Source organism: Amblyomma americanum, chromosome 3 (genome assembly GCF_052857255.1).
Source record: "Amblyomma americanum isolate KBUSLIRL-KWMA chromosome 3, ASM5285725v1, whole genome shotgun sequence".
Classification (NCBI taxonomy): Eukaryota; Metazoa; Arthropoda; class Arachnida; order Ixodida; family Ixodidae; genus Amblyomma; species Amblyomma americanum.
In genome coordinates this window covers 219,403,927-219,426,861 of record NC_135499.1, presented here as the reverse complement: position 1 = coordinate 219,426,861, position 22,935 = coordinate 219,403,927, and the positions used below count along the sequence as shown (strand labels likewise).

The following is a 22,935-nucleotide window of genomic DNA, read 5'->3' as shown; positions in this document are numbered from 1 at the left end:
CCTTTTTTTCACCTCAGCCAGCTGCATGATCCCTTTAACGCCCTTAAAGGTTTAATGCAGAAGTAAAATATATTTTGTTTTTGAGTACAAGCGAAGTGTTCCCTTTCATATTGCATGCATCTGTACTGAGACAGCCTGTAATTTTTGCACTCGGCTCTTTGATTTGCGAAATCGAGCAGCAGAAATGTGTTCTTATGAAGCTACAGACAATTAGTGTGCATAACACCAAGACCTGGATGACTCGCACATATCATTGAATGTAAGCTGGCCAAAGGCAAACTAAAATGGAGATGATGATGGTGCAAACTGGTTTCACAATGCGAAACAGCAAGGTAGTAACAGATTAAAAAAAGTTCACCAATCACAAAAAAAGCATACTGAAAATGCAATTCAAGTTTAAAACACATTCATATGCCTATGACCTAAATGCCATAATCACATAAATGAGACCATGGTACTTGCAAATAAATTAATGGTGATGTATTCATATGCTCACGTGCTTCAGTGTGCAAATCAAACCCCACAACAGAAAGAAGTTTCAGCATTAGAATTTTGTGCAGGTCCTGAACACATATAAACAATGCGAAGAAACATGCAATAGCCAACAAAGAGACAATGATAAAAGAATAATTTTGCATAAAGCTAAACATGAACAGCAGGTGTCAGTCCCTTTCAATAAATATGCAAAAGCCAACAAAAATAATACTTATTTGCTTTAGCACTACTGTCATGTACACTTGAGCCTTCACTAGGACCAGTTTATACAAGGCCAATAACATTTGCAAGCAGCAATATGTTACAGTTCACTAACAAACTGAGCATGTCTAACTTCAAAAGTTTGCCTGAATAACATCATAATAACCAAATAGATTAAAGAAAAAATGCAAACAGTGCACATGGATCTAAATTTGCTTATTAAAAGAAAAAAAAATGGGTCTAAATGCCCACTCAGGACCAAAGCAACGTAATTTCAGACAAGTACACAAGTTTTCTACACTGCTTAAAAAAAATGTAACAAGCACACATAATATGCCAGAATTGACCACTCAGTAGCAGCAGTCAATGTACATACGTCATGTACATTTCTGAATACATGAAGAATTTGAGAATTATTTTACTGCAACAAAATGTATATTCCGTTTCCCTCCAATGCTCTTTACCTGCAATCTGCAGAGGCAGCAATGTTAAACGTGTCCAAAACCTTGGCACAAAGTAGTGAATTTTTGCAAGCTTGTAAATTTGTCAGCAAAAATAAAAAATAGCGTTCATTCTTGAAAACGTTCTTTTAAGTAATGCTGTTCATAAACGAGTCTACTAAAAAGCAAATAAGGCTGATGCATTTTTTAAGCATGAATAAAGAAAGACAGTCTGAACATAATGTTGCATTAAAGCAAGTCAGCGTAACAAGCTTCAGTGAAAATTGACACAGCAGAAATCCACGGGGACATAAAGATGACACACGAAGCACCAACATGAAACTTCATTACAAGGCTGCGACCAGCTGAGGCAGCAGGTGACATTGTAATGCGACGATGGCTTTTAAGGGATGGTTGCTGAACTGCGCCTTCATAATCCTTTTTTAGGTTCGTTTTTTGTATTTATACGGTTACTCTTTTACGTTTTAAGGTCTACTGTTGGCTCTTTAGGTTTTATCCTTTCATATGGGCGTCTCTAATAGCCTGAGTCGCTTTGGGATGTTAAACCCCCTTGAACCAAACCAAACATTTTATACGGCTTTTCTATTTGTATGCTTTGAGTCGAATAGATTTTATTGCATGTTACTGTTGGCTTTTTCTTATACAGCCTTCATTCAAGGCTCCTTTTTCTCTGGTTTTTTTCATTGGTTTTAACGTTGACACCCTGACCGTGCCTGTGACGCATTGTAAAAGGCAAGTCTTGGTCGCTTCGGGCAGTGATGTAACAATCTGTCACCTTGCCATGTTGCTTTTTCATTTGTTAGATAGATAGACTTGCTACAGTGATTAGCTTTTTGATTCAGTCTCAAATGGTTTGCAAGTGCGTATGTTTGTAAAATGATATTGTATGTTTATGTTAGTCCATACCTGCAGAGCTGTGATGTACCTGTTTACTGTGCCTGGCTTCAAAGTTGGTCTTTTTGTCTTTCAAACTTTTCTGCCAGAATACGGCTGACGGCAGCTGAGTTGAAGGTTGGCATTTTGTGAGCGTCATCTTCTCACCTCTGCAGTCTTCCGCTGTGTCAGTTTTTTGATGAAGCATGTTTGACCAACTCGCCACAACGTTTACTCTTCTTGCCAATATAACGAGCAGAGAAGCCAACTGCGAGCATTCAGCTTACAAGCATTTATTTCTTGAGGAAATATATTAAAGAATTCATTTCACAGCACAACACTGAAACACGTTTACATTACACACAATCCACACAGCTTAAAAGAGCTGTTTTTGCGTCACATTGTTGCAAATAATATGGAAGACAGTGGTTAGTAAAGTTCTTAAGCTGTTATTTCATTTAGCAAAACACTTTCATAATTCAAAAAATTTAAGGTCATGCACACACAGAAAGCGATACTTAAAACTGCACTTTTATTTCTGAATTCTTGGCATGGTATATATCGGCTGCAAAGGCAGACAGCTGTGTGACTAGCACTTTCACTACTCTAAGTTACCTGTGTGGAACATGGTGCCTCATAAACAGAGAAAGTAATATGACATAAATACTTGTCATAGAGTCAATAGCAAAAATAGCGCAGATAATAACAATAATAATGTATGCTAACTACCAAATAGGTGCTCCCGATTTTCTTGAACACCAAACAAGTACACAAAAAAATGATTTCGAAGCTACACTTCCCAAGAAGTAAAGAAAAAATAAACAAACACATATATTGAGATAGCTTACTATAAGTAGGATCACAAACATAGGCAAACATCCAAACACAACAATCAACCTTGAAAATGCCCAAACTAAACCATAGAGTCAGGAAAAGCACTGCTGCTGCATGAAATTAATTTCCAGACTAGAGGCACACCAAAGAGCTTTCCCGGGCAGCTGCACACTTTGCAACTGAATGACATTAAGGTACATTCCATACATGCAACAAATGTGCTTAAAAAAGCACAATTTTTCAGCTGCAATACTTGTTTAAGCGGGCTGGTATACAAGACGTGTAAATGGCAAATTGTTGCAGAGTGCACAATACTGCATATTTTCATGATGTAAACTGAAGAGGATTATAAACCTGCAAAGTGCAGAACTGTTTTTTTCCCTTCTAGGTCCTGCTTTAGTTCCTTTTTGTTACCTTCATCTTCCTGCTTTATTATATAGCTGTATTTCAAATACTACTGCCCATTTGCACGTCTGCTTAACTTGAAGATAAAATTTACTGCAAGAGTAAAATGACAACGAAGTATCAGATTCCTTCTCAGCTGTCCACAGGCTGCGTTTTTCATAGTGGGGAACGTGCCAGCATTGCTTGAAGTGAGAGCCATTTGCTTCATGACACATTCATCTTTGTTTGATTGGAGAATCAAACAAAAATGACTGGTGCATCAGGCTTTATATGCGCCACATTTTGTCCACACCAGAATGTCTTTGTGAAGAAATGGTCTTGCTTTAAATGCATTTCTCTATTTTTCCTGGCGCGAAAGCCTCTCTCTGATGTCGGCTGCCTTGTTCACCATGAAAAGTGCAGCCTGGGGAGGGCTAGGGATACATTTAACACTTTTTCATCATCTTACTCTCAGAGTAAATTCACTGTGGTAGTAATATGTACGTGCAATATTTCTAAGCAAATCGGAGTTCCAAAATTTGCTCAAATAATAAGTCTATCAGTATGATTTAAGCATCTGTTAAAATGGCTTGCAGAGGCAGCACTTACTACTCTTATTTCCGTGTTCTTAATGCACCTGAAATTTCCAATTAGCGTACCTCAGCTTTGCAGGACATTACAAAATTTTCACTAAATTAACCACCAAGAGGTGGTACCTCTAAAGATTTTCTGAGGTGTAACATTTTGATGGCTCTCATGTGACAACCAACAACAAAACAACCACAGAAGGCAATATAGTATAGAGTACCAAACGAAAAGTGGCGACTTTAACTTTAAGCATTCAACAGTTCTAAGGCACTGTCATAGAAAAGTGTTATTTCAGAAATGTTTTGAAAAACTGCTGAAGAAATGACCAAGTTGCAGTAATTCAATAAACTAACTTCGCCTCCTGGTAGCCCATCATGCACCCTCCCCCGAGTGGTTGCCCTGGGAGGACCTCAGAGGTATGAGAGAGCATGGCGCAGCCTCCACTATTGTGCCCCTATTTCTTTACACCTTTCTTAAATCTAGGTCACCTGTCACATCTGCAATAGTTTCATGTGGCGTGTACTTCCTGCCATTGCCCCTACCCATTAAGCCTCTTGCTATGAGTGCACCATGCTACTAGCATTGCATGCTGTGCAATGTCATGCACCAGCTCCAACGTCAATTGCAGGCAGTGAATGATAGGAATGGCAGTGCCATCGTTGAAGAAATGTGAATACTCAAATTTGACTATTTAGGATTATCATGGCACATGCATCAATGATATTTCGTCAAGATGGTTGGGCCACATGTTCTAAATAAAGTCTGTAGTAGTAAATAAAAATGTTGAAACCTGTTAAAAAGGGTATAAGTAAGTACAGCTGAAAATGGTTTCGTAATTAGTGTTACTCTTAAATGTAAGAAGAAACTAAATAAGATAAAACAAGCTTGTCCCTTCTGACATGCAAACAGGCACAGTTTAGTCCTTTGTTGTACATGCTGCTCATGTTTTTTGCTTGAGTGGGCTATCGTGTACACATCTTTTGTTGGGGGTGGATCAAACTGGGACAGCAAACCACGCCAGCACAATCTTTGCTTCACCTTGTGTGTTTCATTGTGTGTTTGAGTGACAATGACTAGCGAGGAGCATTTGACTATTTTGAACTTTATGTTGAACATAACATCTCACATGATGTTTCAGCAGACAATGCAGCAATGAAACAATATGCTAGTATTATGCTGTCACAACAAGGATGAGAGCCAATGAGGCCATACGCTTGCGCAGGTTCCAGTGACAGCCCGTGCACAGGGTTGTTGCACAAATGGAATGGCAATCACGTCATCAGAAACGTCAAGATTTGCTATAGGTGAAAGGTGCAGCTAGTAAAACAGAAATATCAATTTCATGGTTTCCAAAAATATCTTGCACCAGCCCACACGAAATATAAAAGGAACTGTGGTGTTCCACAAATTAACAACACTGTTCTTGTCTCAGTGCAGCACATGAAAAAGTGAACTTACTGATTTGGTATACACCTACACTGAACCTGTTTTCATTTCACTGGCCAACCAGTATCATGAACTTGCTTAATCAGCGAAATCTGGTAAAGCGGGATGTTTTCAACAGTTGCTGGTGACATGTTAGCTAGCTATATAGTCCCTGCAGAAAAGAAAAGCATTGATCACTCCTAATTGGGTTCTTGAGATTTTTTTTTTCCTGTTGCTGTTTCCACTACTTTTGTTCTGTTTGTGCTATACTGTGCTATACCTGCCACAGCCTCAAACAGAGACTAGCTCTATGTGGTAAAAATAAATAAATAAATAAATAAATAAATAAATAAATAAATAAATAAATAAATAAATAAATAAATAAATAAATTTTCAAGTACAACTGACATGATTTAGGTCACAGAGTAGTACTGAAATCTGAAGCTACACTTGGGCCCTCTTAGGCCTTGAACTATTTCTCCACATGCACACTGCAATCACTAGCAGACAACACCCGATAAGACTCCTAGAGAGCAACTGATGGCAGCTGCTAAATCCTTACATATAGTTGCCACTGGTGGCAATAATAGAGCTACTGCCACCAACAAAACACAACCAATTAATTTTTTTTTGCTGCACAAAGAAACTACAATTAGTAGGTTTAATGGCACAAATATATCAATGTTTAATGCATTGTGGTTTGCAATTGAACATCATTCAGATTTCTTCCCGCTGGCATTACACAAATATGACAGCTACACAAAACATGAATAGAAATGCCAAAATGACTAGCTTCACTGACAGAAAAATCAGTAATCATACATAAGATCATAATCACATTACTTCTCTTCATGTGTGAATGATTTCTCATTACTGACTATTAGGCACTAATTATTCAATACCCACACAGAAGTTCCTGACAACAGCTGGCTGTGAAAAACTTGAAATGACAAGGCACAAATACCATATCTGAATGTGAAAAAAAAAAAAATGCAAATGAAGGATTCACAATTTAAAGCTGAGAATCCAGTTTAGATCTCGTGGCAAAACACTATTTGTATAATGCTCAGAGTAGTTGCATAACCTTCTTCTGCCCCTGCAAAGCAAGGAAACAATGAGCTAGATGAAATGTGACAAGTAAACATACCGAGTTAAATCAACGCCTGAAAAGCTAACAGAGAATGTGTGAAAACATGAATTCACAGCAATGTGCTCATGCAATCTTCCTTTATCTCGTTTCCTTGCCCAGCTGTAGAACTTCACTTAAAACTTTCAAATAGCACATCTTAATATTATATTATTGTAAATATATGTGTTTAAATATCTAACTGGAAAAAGTTGAGTAGATATGAGAAAATACTCATGATAAAAGCAACTTGTCATAAGATAAATTTAGCCATCAATCATTTAAGCATCATTTTTGATTACATGGTCTATGGGCAACATAAACACTTGCGTAACCACGTGTATATCCTGATTTGGTAACTGCTAAGCTATCGAAAAAAAATATAGCAGTTCAATTCGCAAACTTTCATTCACTGGGGTAGAACTGAGTAGAACTGAGTAGAACTGAGCTTAAAAGCAGACAAAGACATGGGTCCTGCAAGAACGAAGCTAATGAAGTGTTCTTTCTTCCCGCCTTGCACAAGTAAAAGCATTGATGATCAACACATTAAACAAATGTACCCAATTTGCAACTAATTACAGCAGCCACAGACAACTTTCAGCCTGTAATAAAAAATGACAAGGATAGCATGAAATTTCTTTGAGAAATAAGAAAGGAGAATGAAATCCAGACCTTTCACGGTATATATAGTGCCTTGTCCGAAAATTTCATGTTTTGTGATGCCTGCTACTGGCCACTGACATGGTGCAAGTAAATATGCATGGCTACAGTCACTCCTGATCAGCTAGCTGTCTACACTCCTCCATTACTCTGTGCACTTTGTACCTAGTCCAAAGCACAGAAAGACATTTCAGAATAATGTTGCTGATCAAGATTTTGCCAATATAAGGAGGTGCTAAGAAGTTTTAATCATCAAATTGACCTTTTTAAGCCACCCAGATAACACATCATCAGCATAATCATTGTTCCCTCTGGGAAAAATGCTGCAAAATTCATTGTTCAATTCATTTTTCGTTTTGCTAGGTATCAGTAATCTATGTGATTTGAAATATTGAGGCTCACAGTGTTATAGAGTTTATTCATTTGAAAGGCAACAATGCTCATTAAATATGATGAAATGAAGGTTGCTTAGAGTGATGGTTGCCCATCACATGACATGCATGGACTATAATCATTCCTTCATAAAAAGCCTGTCAGGCAGGACATATATTTTTAAAGTGAATACACGACCCTCACAGACAAGCATTATCTGTGAGGATACTCACTTGATGAAGAAAGTGGAGGCTTTTTTCCTCAAAGGCAGACAAATTAGCATTGAAATGATCGTACATGAAGATTGTATTACCTATGGAAGTGCGCAGGACCTTTTACCAGAGGAACTAGACAGGTATAAAGAGTCAGTGCAATAGATTCCTTGTCTTGCCTCTTGACACCAACACAGAACCAAACTTGGCTTGAACTTTCAAAAAAGATATTGACTTTCTTGTAGCAAGATGAGACTTTTTTGCACCTCTAAGATTCCATGCTTAAGAGATCTAGTTCTCCCCCTGCCAAAAAGACCAAGGTGCAGAAACCTAAAGGAACAGTCATCCTGTCTGCTTCTAGAGGGCTTTCATAACTTATTCTTAACCGATTACCTTCCTCAGGGTACGACCATCCAACCTCTGCATTAGAGACTCTATTAGGGGTTGGCGCTTAGTAAACACTGACGTCACCACTCTGGAAGTGGGACAGAAGATCAAGAAACGTTGGCAGAAATGTGTGGCTCTGCAAGCTAGCTACGTTGAGAAGACTTAAGTCTGACATGTCACAGGCGACTATATGGAGAAGATATAAGCTTGACATACCGTATTTACTTGTGTAATTTGTGCCCTCGCGTACTTTGTACACCCCTAATTTATTACCCGGGTTTATAAAAAATAACTTTCGCTTGCATATTTTATGCTCCCTGCTGTGCAAGACCAACAGCATGCACGAGGGTGTGAACTAGGCATGCCTGGGAAGACCAGTGCAGCTGCGTCGCCATGTGCAGCTGTGAAAGGTGCGAGTGACGTAGCAATGAAATGCGCGCCATTTACCCGGCTCGCTCGAGTTGCTGGCCGCTTTCTCAGACGAACAGTTGTACATGCACCAGAATCCAAAACTACCGACTCTTTGCAGTTCGGTTTGCCGCTAGTCAGCCGGGCTGCATGTAACGGCGCCGTTTTATTGGCTGTTATCTGCATTTGCCACTGACTACCATTCCGCAGGGCACTACATAATGCAGGGTGGGGCAGGAGGGGGTATGAATTTTATATTTTGAGGCAATCTTTTTGGCCAGCGAGAGGTGCGAGTTGGGGGAAGTTGATGTATAAGGGGCAACATACAGTGTATATATATTGCACATTATAACATTTCTAGACTTTTTTAGGACGTGTTCACAAAATTTTTATGTAGAGTATGCAACCTGCTTTTGAAGCTTAATTTAAAGAAAAAAAATGTGCAAATTATGCGAGTACATATGTACCACGTTTAGTTTCTTCTTATCTCATTTTGTTATTGGTGAAGATTGCAACCTTTTAATAGTCCCTCATATGTGGTCTATTTGACGCCTGAAAACTTTCTATACTGAACATTTTTATAAGCCCCATCTTCATAGTTGAATATTTCAATGAGTGGTGTTAATTAGAGGAGTAGTTACAAAAAAAGTTACTCTTTCTTGTATGAGACAACCTTCGATGAAACCACAATACTCAGAAGTCATTGCGCCGTGCACTGATGTCTTCAAAACAGTGATCAAATTGAGACTGTGCAGTATCCTTTGAAATCAAGCAGGAAGTCACATGATCAGAGCTACAAATAGTCCCTGTGTCGCTGCCTCCCCTCCCTACCCTGGTTGTATTTGCCATGGGACAGTTACCAACTGGTGTGCGCATCAGAACAGGAGACAGTGCTCGCTCCACGTACTCAAAGAAAAAATTTTTTGCCCCATCTGGCTGCCTTAGCACACAAGCCGCTGGACAAAACAGACAGAACTATTCCATATCTCGCAAACTGACAGTATAGAATTCCCGTTTGAGCATCCCCAATGCACACAATGCATGCCGAGATCGCCCACTTCTTCTCAGTCATTTCCATTGGCATATGGATGGTATGCATCAACATGTTGCTCCAGGTCAGCCATGTTGGGCATGGTCTTGAGGCAAAAGGGGCAGGTGAGTGCCAGTTGCAATGGGCTGGGTGGGCTAACACCGTGCACACGGCGCATGTGACGCCACAGGTGGTCCTTGCGGCTGATGATCATGTTGCAGATCTGTAGCACGCAATGTGCAAAAATTATTTCAGGCACTCCACATCCATCATAGGCGGTTTTTGTGAATGACAATGGCTCAAATTTAGGCAAACGCTTTCAATAATCAGAGTGACTCCAGTAAATTGCAAATAACTCTGAAGTCCTAATGAATTATGTAGTCTGTGCCAGGTAATAAGAAACCATTAAGTCCAACAGTAGGAAGAGCCTTTCTATAACAGCTGAATATTGCAAACCATACACTTGAAGAACTGCTTAACAAGGTCATATGAGTTCATTTTGCTTGCTGTATACTTTAATCGAACAATGGTTGAATGAATAGCAAAAAAGGACAGTTATGCCCAACCATCAAAGAACACTCCACTAATTTGTTGAATGTGTCAGTATATATTCAAGCAAACCTTTAATGCACAATGTTCTAGGTTTTGAAGATACCCAACACTGAATGCAACACAATCTACTTAAATTAACAATAAGCTTCTCGAGTTCCTCTTTCCATCTCAGCACAAGCTAGGTACTCTTGAAAGCAACTGTGCTGGAGCAAGACATTTTAAATTATCACCTACAAGAACAATTTTCAGGCCATCTATTGTACTTTATGTACATTTCATACTTCTCCATTATACGCTTATGGCACAAACTTGAATAACAGAAGGGGGACAGCCTCAAGTCCACTAGCCAATGTTCTATCGAGAGGACATGTCTTTGACTTTGGGCAAAAGTATTTATCACTGGCATGGATTGTACATAAGCCGATTTGAAATCTTTACATTATCTAAAGATAGAAAGTGCAGTGAAGTATTCTTTACCCACCAATTTAAAGAAACAATGGCAACAACAACCCCACAAAATTATTTTTCTCAGTAAAAATTGATGTCTGGCTCTTTATGGCTATGCTGACGTTTGTCCGTGAGCAAAAAATGCACAAATTGCCAAGGAAATCTGATTTAAAATTCTTCCCACAAGTCGATTCAAATTCGTGACAGCCTTACTGAAAAGGATGGGTCACCACCATTTTGTAATGAACGGCAGAGTAGCATAGCCTCTCGGATCCGCACCAAAAATCCGTGTCGACAAAAGCATTTTACTTGCGAAGTCGGCCATGATGACGACACCTGTATTTTGTTTCTTGATCTTTTTTATTTTATAAAAGCCCCATTTTCAGCAAGAGCAGACCTCTTTGCGATTAGAATATGGTATCCTATCGATACAGGCCAACTTCTATTTGTCCTCGATGTCCTTTAAAACATTAAAAGTAACAGAAACAAACGTCTTCAAAAAAAGTTAGAATCTCCAAGATACATTCTGGCACAAACGTGACCTACAGGTAAGGCCTTACAACTGGCCAGAGCAGAGTTTTCAGCCACACCTGCCTTTCCCATGCTTCCTGTCAGGCATTTTCTTTCTTTTTTTCACTGGCTTTTTTTTTCCAGACATTTACAAGCTTTTTTATTTATCTTCTCTGTTCAGTAGTTCTGTCACAATCTTTATATGTTATGCTCTGCCACTTTTTTTTCTTTCTGAAACTCTTTTTATTAGTCCTAACCTTCCCCACCAGACAAAAAGCCTCTTTAAGGCCGAGTGCACCCCTTCCCACCATCCTTCCCAATTCCCAGGTCCTCCTCCCTAGAATGAGGGGCTTATATAAATTTGGTTGAGGGTGATCACAACTGCCCACACAAGAAAAGGCCCCTTGTCAAAATTCTGGTCAACGGAGGCTTTCCTTGTGCCCTTCGTCCAAGTTTGAGCTGTCAAGAATTCCATCTTCCCAGCTCTCTATCTCCACATTTGTTTTATACACAATTGCTTTTATGTGCTCACCAACCATGCATCTTGGAAACTTGTTTATGACAGCACATGCAAATAAGCTACCAAAAGAATCAGATAGTTAAACCAATTCACTCAGTTCAAAGTGAAAGTTTTCTTGAATAACGAACACTTGAGAGGCTTAAGACCCACTGATATATGGCAAGACCCATGCTGTTAAGTGAGCCCAATTCACTGAGCAAATATTTCGCACACATCAAAACAGCAAAGTCAAAGTTAGCTTGCTTAAATGTTCCCTGAACTAGCCCCTTGAATGCTCTGATTTAACAAATTTGGCGGGTAAAGTACACCACCATGAGCACTGTAGCCAAGTTACATGCTTCTACATGGTGTGTAGTATTCACAAACAAATTCTTAAGCATTCCTCTGTCTGTTCTTTTAGTGTTTTTTTCACCTAACTTCTGCTGTCACAAAGCAGATGTTCATGTGGCATCAATACCCATGCATCTTTGCACTTAGGAGCTTCCCCTTAGGAAAGCAGTGAGGGCTGAGCTATGGGTAACAAGGCAGGCAGGCCCGGCAACAACCCTCAAAGGTGGGGTGCGGTATAGCTTCCAGAGGTACAGGTCAATAGGAAACAGAGGTGGCAATTTGAGTCAACGAAAGGTGAAAAAACTAAACGTGCCTTCAATTTTTTTGTTTCTGTTGTGCATCTAGGAAAAATTCTTTCAGTATTACACTGCTCATAAGGCACCCCATTGTTCTCAAGGTGTTTCATGCTACCAAAAAAGAGGTGCTTCAGGGCCTGTTTAAACATCATGCTTTCAAAACCATGTAGAGCAATATTAGATAGGAAGAACTTCTGAAAAAAAAAAAACACATACACAGGACACTACCATAAAATACCGAGCATCTGCCCATGCTCTTATTTAATAAGCGTCCACCCCCTTTTCGTCAAGATTTTATTTACTCCTAAAAACCGAGCAAGGGCCCATGCGATTATGTCATGTCCGGTAGAACTTCAAAAACACGGCAATGACACATCAAGCTCCCATTGTTCAGTATCTCCGTGACGCTTATCGCAGAGGAAGCGGTATGTGGCGAGGGGTGAGGGGGGGATTTTGAACGCGGCAATGAGATCATTCAGAAGATAAGCTGAAGATTAAATCACCCGGTTTTTATTACTTCTAATGAACTGTTAAAATCCTTCCCCTGGCATTTTCTGTGTTTACGCGGTACCGAGCACCAACCGGTGGCCAACATTTTGAATTTAATCATCAGTTATCGAACCGAGTAAGGACCCACTCTCCCATGTATCCATACTAGATTTTCAAGCCTAGATCTAACAAATGGCCATATACCACTATTTTGAGATTATCTTAAAATTTTAAGTGGGCACCTGCTTTTACTGTATACTGGGCACTTGATTTTACGATATACTGCCGATCCAACGAGCTCTGTTACTGGTAGCCCTGCAGAACGGATCTATGTCAACATTCTACACTTCCTTCGAAATATTTTAATCGATCACTAAACGAATTGCTCCATAGTTGCACATTATAAAATTGGTTTTTAAGGTGTAAGTGTTACTTGCCCCACTGAGCAAAAACCCATGTGTGTGCGCGTGATAACACTCAACAGTATCCATAAAAGGTGGCATCCTCAAGCAACCTGGCAGGTGGCGGTTGAATTAATGATTGGTCGCGCGAGGTTGATTGGGAAGAGCAACCTGGATCACACAAATTCCACCGGTGGCAGCACCTGCCATCCTAGGGCAGAGGTGCACTGCTTAACTGCTGCACCACTACACCAGGAGTGGTACGAGGGCTCCCAGGGGTCTATGAATGCTAAGTAGAGAAAGACCAATTCTAAATATATTACCCCTTTGGCTCTCACGTCATACTCTTAAGGCGGAGCGCGGGCCACAGTACGGCAGAAACTGCCTTCACAAAGTTAGCGTACAGAACAAAAGGGGTGTGGCGCCATCGTGGCAGCAGCTACGTGTACAGCCGTGCAGAGGTAGAATTGCCAGCTGCGTGGCTTCGGATTACATCACACTGCAGCACATGGCAACTGAGTTCTCAAAGTGAGTGGGCAGGCTTACACCTTCTCACACGTAAGTCCCGAGTGTCTCTGCCGACTTTTTATTTTCTAAAATCAACAGTCAAATCTGCGAACATATACAATATATCAGCTTCACACTGTGGCTTTCTTTTCTTACACCCAACAGAGTGATGCATGTGTTGCAGCCATATTTTGATGTCAGAATTACCAGTCTGCATTTCATTTGTCTGTGGCACAGCAGTACAGCACATTTATATTATGCTTAACTAAATAAAGTAAACAAGCCAGCGGAGATTTAATAAAGCAGACTGTTCAAAACCAAGTCAGTAAGTGAGCTCTGCAAGCACCCTAACGAAGTGGAACACAAGAACATCCACACATTTTGTACAAATAGAAATACAGTCGGCTCTTCATAGTTTCAGTTTGTTTGAATTATGTGCAAACAGAATTAAGAGGAGCCTTTGCTAATGCACCGGATATTACCAGGCCCAGATTATCAGTTCGAATAAACTCGAAGTTCAAATGAACAGGGTTTCACTATACAGCTGAGTCTTATATTGTGTGGAAGTGCACACAGGTGGATAAAAGTGAGAAATCAAGTTTGACCAAGAGTGGGAAGCTCACCTGGCAGGTGAAGCGTTCCCTGTAGGGCACATGAATCAGCTCATGACGCCTTAAGGCACTCCGTGACCGCAGCTCTAGCTTGCACGAGAGACAAGACCAGCGGTTGCCTTTCCTCAGGCCAAATACCTTCCTCCTTGACCGAACATCTTGACACCAGAGGCAGGAAAGAGAAGGAGGAGAATGGTGTGGCTCCATGCATAGCATGAAAATATGATTCACTGCACCCAATCCTAATGCTGACTCTTCCACAAAGCAAGCTTTTCATTCCCTATGCTGGATGCCAAGCACACCAACAAGTATACATGTAACATGCTACCGAATATTTTGTCACTGTCAGCTGTAAAGCAGTTTTTTCATCTCTAAAAAAAAAAAAAAAAGAAAAATTGAGTCCACTAATCTGAAGGCTACTCTCAATGTGATTAGAGATAAATCTATTCACATTTAAGGCGAGAAAAAGGGTAGCAAAAGAGAGAGAAAGGACAGGAGGTAAATGGCTTTGAATATATTAAAGCCATTCATATTAACTCACAACAATCCCATACATCTTGTGATGATTTCAACTGGCTGATCAGCCAAGCTTTAAAGATTACTTTATAAGCACCTGACACAGTGAATTGGCTAAGTACCAAAAGGAGACCCTAGTATGATATTTTCTAGAGGAGTTTGTCATCCAGGCGGTCTCTTTGATTGATGTAAAAAAAAAGAAAAAACACTAAGCAAGGGCACTACAAGGTTTTTTCTCTTCTCTTGGGAGAAGAAGTGGTACAGGTAGCAGCGCTGTGACCCTTCATAACCATCGCCACAATATCACCTGCACCAATGCCTCCCTAGACTACAAAGGGCTCTCAAGACCATTGACTCCCCGATCCACTTGACTGTCTTGGAGAAAGCCAGAACTAAAAGACATTCCAGAGGGTCCTCATACTCTGCATGAATAGCAGAAATTTTGGCTCTATGCATATGTGCATGGCAGTGCAGACAACAGAATGCACCGATACATAAGCCCTATTTAAATCAACAGCTCATATATTCATTCATTTGCTACATCAGCTACTAGCCCGCACCACTTATTAACATCATTCTAACACTCAAGTTACGCAAGAATAATAGTAACAAGATATATGACAGTGGCAAGATTCACTATATGCAGCAATTGTTAGACTAATTTGCCATCTTAATAACATAAATAACACTAAAGAAGCTTTATAGCCCATGTGCACCTAGTTACCACAGAAACCTAAGGTGAAATAGAAGTCAGTAAACTGATCAAATGTTGTGCAACACAGCATACTGCTTCGGGAGAGTGTAACGTAAGAGAATTTATGTAAAAGCAAGATGCTGGTTTCAAGTTTCCTCAGAACAAATTTTCACTGCTTTCATACATAAATTATGCAAATTTTGTTGCCCAACTGATACTAACATTCAACTGTTTACCACAGTGAGTGTAAGCCCACTCAACTGTGGGCTCTCCTGAGGCTCTTTGTCTCTTTCAGTACCATGAAATACAACTTCAAAGAGTATGTTACAATCTCATCGAACAAAATACCTGCATGATTCCCTAACAAGGCAATCAATGAATGCTGGCCTCAATAATGGCTTAAAGTCATGATGGCACTCAAGCATTTGGTAATGCCACATAACACTGCACTCATAAAATAAGCACGCATTGAAAAAGTTTGGGAGTCGGTGCAAAGGCATTTAACAAGATAAGGGTACACTCTTACCGGTTATGCCATTATGAGATTGATTAAAGGCATTCCTTCTACCATCTCTGACTGCACACAATGCTGACACAGTACTAGCTACATACCACCAGTAAGAGGCAACACAAGCAGTCATTAAGCCAGCCTTACTGGTGCTGCAACTATCAATGTACTAATGCTATTCAGTCATTGTATCAAACATCACGATACCAGTGGTAACTTTTACTGAGCAATTATTTAAGCAAGAAGCAACAAAGTATCCTTCTCTTTTTTATTTCACTCATTTCCAACCCTTTACAAAACACCGGTTGCAGGTTACGACACTAAAGTTAGCCATTAAAAACTGCTCACGTATAAATACCACAACTCCAACAAAAATAAAACAACATTAAAGAGAAAAAATAACACCAAAAGACAAAACCACACCAATGACACCATAAAAAATTGCCACGCTATTAACAAGACGACATTATAACAAAAAAAAAAGAAATGTGAAAATGCTTAGCATCTGAGGGGAAGAAAACATACAAAAGTTTTGCCTTTTGATTACACTTTTCAGCAAGGCATTAGACCAAATACAAATCCTTTAAAACACAGGCACTATGCATCAAAGGAAAAATGCATGTGCTATAAAATTTCCCACAAGCAATCCCTCCTGCCTGACACATTGTACACATGCAGAACCAACAGTACTCTAAAAGGTATGATGTAAGTGCCAAGCATAGTAACCACTGGCAGCTAGTAGCTTGCTGTTTTGAACCAAGGGGCTTCCTTTCACTGCATGCGGCTGATTTTTCATATTCAAAGGTGGTCAGCACAGTTTCTTAGTGGCTGCTGTAAACTTCTTGTGCATTAATAAATAAAAATAACTTAAGCCGGTACCTATCTTTAGGTGCAGCTGCAAATGAAATGAAAATATTTATAATGTACATAATGCTCAGACAAACATGCACAATACAGTAGTTGCACAATGCAACGAAACCTTCAAAAAGGCAAAAATCTGCCTATCTGCCTACATACAGCTTTTTCCCAGTGCTCAAATTCAAGAGGCTAAATGCAATATTAAGAACCCACGTTGAAAAAAAAAAAAAGACAACTAGCATTGCTATGCCCGAGCATATTGGATTGAAACAAATAAGTGCGCAAACTACAAAACACTAGGAGTGATTTACCGTGTGGAAATGTGGTGCTCAAAAACCCACACATTGGTTACAAACTCCAGAAAGTGCAAACAATGAATTGCAGTAATGGCTAGTTGAGAGAAAATGGAAATAACTTTAGGAAAGAAAACAAAAATTGTCAATGCACACCTTGCTTCATACTGTAAAGCCCGGACATCTGGACAGTGATTTTTTCTGACAGATTATGAAAAAAAGGCAGACAGGACAGCCTCTTACACTTGAAAGAAAATATGTGAGTGTAATGCTCTGATAGTTTTCTGTACTTTAGAGATGTATGCACAGAAGCAACAAGGCCACTTATGTATATGACTGTTACGTCCATTCACACAAAAATTTATTGCACACGCAGACAGTCATCACGAGCTATGCAGTTGTCAGGGGTATGCTGGCCTTCCATTTCTTAGTGATTCATTGCTCAGAGCTGCTGAACAAGTCCAGAAGCAACATCAATATTGCAGCTCCTAGTTGGTGTAGTTAGCTGTTTTCTTGATTGAAACAATAAAGGGAAATATTGCTACATTTAACAGAGTAATGAATTCCGAAGCCTTTGGTGCACAAAAGTGAAAATGAGAAGACAACAGTAACAATTTTCAAAGAAGACTTTCCTTGATTACATGCCAGTCCAATGTTATGCCACTGCCATTACTAAACAATAATTCTTATGGCCTGATGGTGAATGTATTAGTATCCAATATAAAGGGACAGCACCATTTAAATTTACAAGCATTCAGAGACGTATTGCATTGCTGGCACTATTCAAATAATTCGACAGTGAGAGGACAGAGCACTGAAATGGCGTTCTTATAACCAATAATGCCACTACTTCAATGATTACAATAAAATCATTCGTGTAGGTCACTTTTTCTATGTGAAAATGCTTTAAAATATGACCAAAACATCACATATAATGAGCACTTTAATCAGGATTTCATGAACTCTTAGAATAAAAACGCTGATGCAACTGGTTTTGTTTACGTGCCAATGAAATGGAAATAGCCCCTTAAAGAACTGATAGCTACATAAGGGGCCAGATTTCTGGGTGGAATTGATAGTTTGCATTCAAAGTACTTAATTCACCACTAGCTGCATGAAAAATACTGCCAAAAATATCTAAAAATAATTTCAATCAGTGGGCATACTCTGTTTAATGTGTCTTGATGCTGGAAAAAATAGGCATATGAGCTTGATGTCGATCAGAAACTGGCAAAATTCAGGAACTGAAAAAGAGATGCAGCACCAAGTTCAAGAAAGTAATTTTGTGCTGAACTGGGCTACTGTAGTCTTGGCACATGTCTTCAGGACTGTTTTGCTACTTTTGAGCAAATATATACATGTTTGTGCACTCTTTTTATGTATGCATACATGCAAAGGCACTGACGCATGTTGCCATGCTATGAGGGCTGTCGCTATTCCACCATTCCACTCATCAACACAAATGCAGTTCCAATCTTCAACAAACTTTCTTCACAGCAAAATGTGCTCATTAGACAGTGTAAATGCTAAGTAACTATAACAAACATTTTTAACACCAAAACCACGATGTACTTATCAAAATCTATCTGGCCACGTTATCTGGCCACGTAATAGCATACAGTGATAGTACCAAAGTTTTGCTGAAGAAAATCACTTCATTTCCTTTTACACCATTTCCTGTGTCAAATTAAAATTTTTTGGCTTAACTAGTATTACAATGCTGGCTTCTACTACTATAAAGCAAGATTTCCTCACTGTCACCATTACTCAGTACCCGTTCTAAGTCAGTCATCAGGTCCTTTAGAATTCATTCCTTCTTCCACTGTGGCAGTGCAGCCTTTCGGCAAAAGCCACAAAATAAACTCCCCACCAACTCATCAGTTGGGCAAATTTGCTGAAGAAAGCAATTTGCACACATGGACTGCATAATACATGTCCTATTTCTAACTTTTAGTGGAATTCCATTTTCCCCTTTTCATTATTTATTTAACAGTATAATGCAACCTCATTAATTTGAGCTTGCTTAATTAAAACTGCCACTTTGGTCCCATCAAAATCAGGTGAATTAAAAAGCTTCTGCTTAAGTCAAATTTTCAGTCTGCTTTAAGTCTGAATTATTCAAAGTTGACAGGAACTACTTTCATTATGAACAACATAACTTCCTGTGTTGCATTCCCATTAACACAATTATCATGAGTAAGTATGGTAGCAAACAGCTCAATGCTTTTTCCTGTGAAAACATCAAGCTTGCCAGTTGTGATGCAAATGTCACTAGGATATTCCCTGAGAAAAGCAAACAAATGTGCACAACAATTTTTTGTTTTTGCCAAGTTTCAGTTCTTCCATGCCACTCTCAAGAAGGCTGTTTGTCAGAAACGAGGCAAACCGCACCTCAAACGTCACGAGTAATGTGTCCGGCAATGCACAAGCAAATTGTCCCGGCGGTTGTAACGACGACCACAGACATCACAGGCAAACGACTTGGGCTTTGTCAAGTGCTGACGTCGATGCCTTTGCATGCTGTAGGCATGTGTCATAGATTGGCCACAGAGCTCACAAGTGAACACTGGGCATCGCACCGCTTTGCTGCTGCCGCTGCTGCTGCTGCTGCTACGAACCAGTTCCTTGCCAGACAGTTGCTGCTGCAACACAGGATGGGAGGAGCCTAAAGGGGCAAATAAGAAAATTTCATTTTGCTGCATACTCTGCACTATCCTTGCATCGTCACAAGTTTTTACAAGCCCATACATGTGTAATGGGAAGCAAGAAACCCAAAACCAGCTGCAGTGGTGACAATGAGAGTCTGCCCACTGTTACCGCCTTACAGACTGAAACTAAAGGCATGTTTCTCAGGCCTTCATGCAATTTATGACTTAATAAAACATCTCAGGCGTGATCACTGGAGGGTTAAAAAGCTGACTGAAAGGCTGCCTAGCCCACTAACATATTTATTTATTGCATTTAAGCCAATGAGTAAAGCTTTAGGCTTCTGAAAGCTTTTGAAAAATTTCACATTTTTGCTACTAAAAAGCATCAACATACTCGGCCCTTATAATGTTCTTGTATTCACTAATACTTCCATTCAGCTCATATTGTTTCAAGAAATTAGAAACCAATGAAAATATGTGCTGCTTCTTATTTTCTCCATCACATACATTTATTTTATTTTTAATGACAACTAGCTATCGCTATGTATGCTTAGTCATTCAAACAAGCCCTGCTAAGAAGAGTGGCTGTTTCCTCCATAAAATAAGTACTCCAAGCTACGGATGTGGTAGAAAAGTGGCCGTAGTGCCAGGAAAGCAGCACAACAGTAAAGCACAAAAAGGTTTCAGTTGTAGCCAAGAAAAAAAAAGAGCAATTCTTCAGATGCAACTTCGTCATGCCTGTATTCCGCATTCTAACCACATTAGTGTTACAAAAGAGGCTGCTGATATGCAGCTGGGGAACAATATAGCCAAGTGACCACACAGTCTTTCCTATTAAAATATATGACCAGGTTTAGGCAAGTTTCACACAAAAAAAATTAATTTTTGAGGCAGTACCATTGAGAAGAAACTTAGAAGCAGCTGACCTGTATGTATCCACAGAAAGTCTCAGAATGCATCTGAATGCAGTGAGCTAAAAGCACCGGCATGCATGCAACTTGCAATACACAAGAAACAGCTCCCACTGTGAAACAGACATTTCCAAAATGTTTAGCATATCTGGTTCGTCGCTATTAACTATTTTGTTGACTACACCACTCATTCATACAATTCATGAGGTGCTGCATATGGTCTCTGAAGAAGTGTTCAACTACGTGAGCAAAGGTTTTTGCTGCCACCTGCCTGTTCCTAAGTCTAAATAATTAAAGGGACACCGACGACAAATCGAAGTTGGCTTACATAGACAGGGTATCACATTTTAATCCGAATGAAACTGCATTCACCGAAAAGAAAGGTTTTATACGCTAGAAAAGACCAAAAAATGCAAAATGATGCCGATTTTTGGTCGTGGACTCCAGAGGCTATGCCACACTGTCATTCATTTCGAAGCGGTGGCAACCTGTCCATTTCGGTTGGGATGTCATGAGTTTGAATCACAGGTGGAAAGATTTTGAAATGAGATTTTCTCAGCAATCAATGACTTCTGTTGCCACACGAATCTCAACATAGCCAGAAAGAAGAGAATCAATTTTTGTAGCGAAAGCTACACTGGCCACGAACTTGCGATTTTGCTGTGGCAGTGCTCCGAGGAGGCACAGAGACAGACCTTGAGCCGTTGCCTAGCAACCGCCACAGCTGGGTGGATGCCGCTCGCTCGCCATGCCATCTAGCACGACGTCCACCGCGCGTCTCGCCATGGAGCCGCCCTTACCCTTACCCGTCGTTACGCGCTTAACCGCTAACCAACGTATTCGGTGGGGCATCTATGGGAGCCACTGAAACCCCCGCACACTCATTGAATAATAAAAAAAAAAGAACCTGTGTCGAGGCTGGGAATCGAACCAGGGCCTTTGGTGTTTGATGCGGAGACGCTACCGCTCTGCCACGACGGCTCAAGGTTTAGTCATGAATAAAGGAGCATTTAGTGAATGCACGGGTTTCATATATTAACTCTTCCGATCCAGAAGTCGCTGCGCTTTCTCTACGCATATCCTGGCCTAACAGAGTTAGGCCATCAACAATTTTTACTGAGAGTAATAACTGGATGGAGTTGTCGCCAGTGTCCGTTTAAACACACCACCAAAGCAGCATGGAAAGAAGTGACTTTTTTTTCAGCACATGCATTCATTTGCTTTTCATGCGACCAGGCAATAAAAAGAATCAACACTTTAACAGCACTACCATTCAGTACTAATAAAAAAAATCTGGTTGAAAAATTTTTCGAATAACATTCATGCAACAAAATAAAATTCTGTGCAATAAGTATTACAAAAAGAAAAAAAAATGCATGCAATGAGGCTTGATACTGAGCTGTTCGCAATGGTAAAGACAAGCATTTGCAAGTTAGACAGAATGACTTTGTGCACAGAACAAAAGCAGCAAAAATTTGTCCTCTATGAGAGCACCACACTGTGCAAATGGATGGGGAGCACTAACTTGGCAATGAAGATGCTACAAATGAATCATACATGCACATAAAAAACAAGCATTATAAAAATGCATCTAACACAGAGAGGTAAGCACAACAGTACACCAACACAACACATTCATGAACAGCTCAAGAGCTCACCTTGATGATAACATGCACTGGGCACATATAATTAAGAAAAATTTGTACCATTAACACTTTAACCACAGCATTTCAGTGCATGTTGATACAACCTGTAAGGTGCGCAATATATTGCTTCTTTCACAGAGTTCCAAAATTATGCAACAAAACTGCAAAACACAACCCTATACAGAAGTGCTCTATCAATAAGATAAGTCTCAGCATAACAGAATAAAAAGTGTAATGTCCCAAAAAATATGGCAAAAACACAGTACATAAAATTATGTAGATGCAGTAAAACAGATTTAACCAGAAACCGTGCATCTGGGACAACTTAAAATGCATGCACAACCAACATAATCTTGCAACAAAAAGCGCGCTGTGAAAAAAAAAAAGCAAAAGGGACACTTACATGATGAATATTTCACTGCAAGACTATAGCAAAACTTTCTAAAAAGTTTGCATGAAAGTAATGTCGCCCGTGTGTCCCACACCTCGGCAGAAATAATGAACTGCTAAGGCAAGAGATCAGGGCTTTGGAAGAGAACATGCTGCACAGAGGATGCAAAACAAGGGATGGCCAACTCGCAAGCCCAGACCATTACCATTGTGCAGTATTGTCAGGAGTCTTGCTGCATAAACTACGAACATTTTGTGACTGTGTACATCAAATGTGGAAAGTATTACCTACACTGTGGGGCCCGTGCTTTCAATGAGAACATGTGTTGCTCCACAATGGCATACACAAAAG

The 22,935-nt window shown here is 39.8% G+C and overlaps 1 protein-coding gene across 5 annotated transcripts in view; it reads right to left on the bottom strand.

Moving 5' to 3' along the window:
* LOC144126116 (uncharacterized) overlaps nt 1-22,935 on the bottom strand; it is a 208,794-nt gene that overhangs the window by 28,305 nt on the left and 157,554 nt on the right. For 2 of the 5 annotated variants that reach the window (XR_013313452.1, XM_077660071.1), the window contains one exon: nt 16,092-19,653. The exons of 2 other annotated variants lie outside the window; for them this stretch is intronic. Coding sequence is in view for 2 of the 3 variants with exons in the window: in XM_077660071.1 (XP_077516197.1) it covers nt 19,388-19,653 (266 nt within the window). In the remaining variant the exon portion in view is untranslated. Of the gene's footprint in view, nt 1-2,299; nt 9,680-14,131; nt 14,278-16,091; nt 19,654-22,935 lie in introns of those variants that run through there. One more of the 5 variants, XM_077660065.1, reaches the window with a different exon arrangement.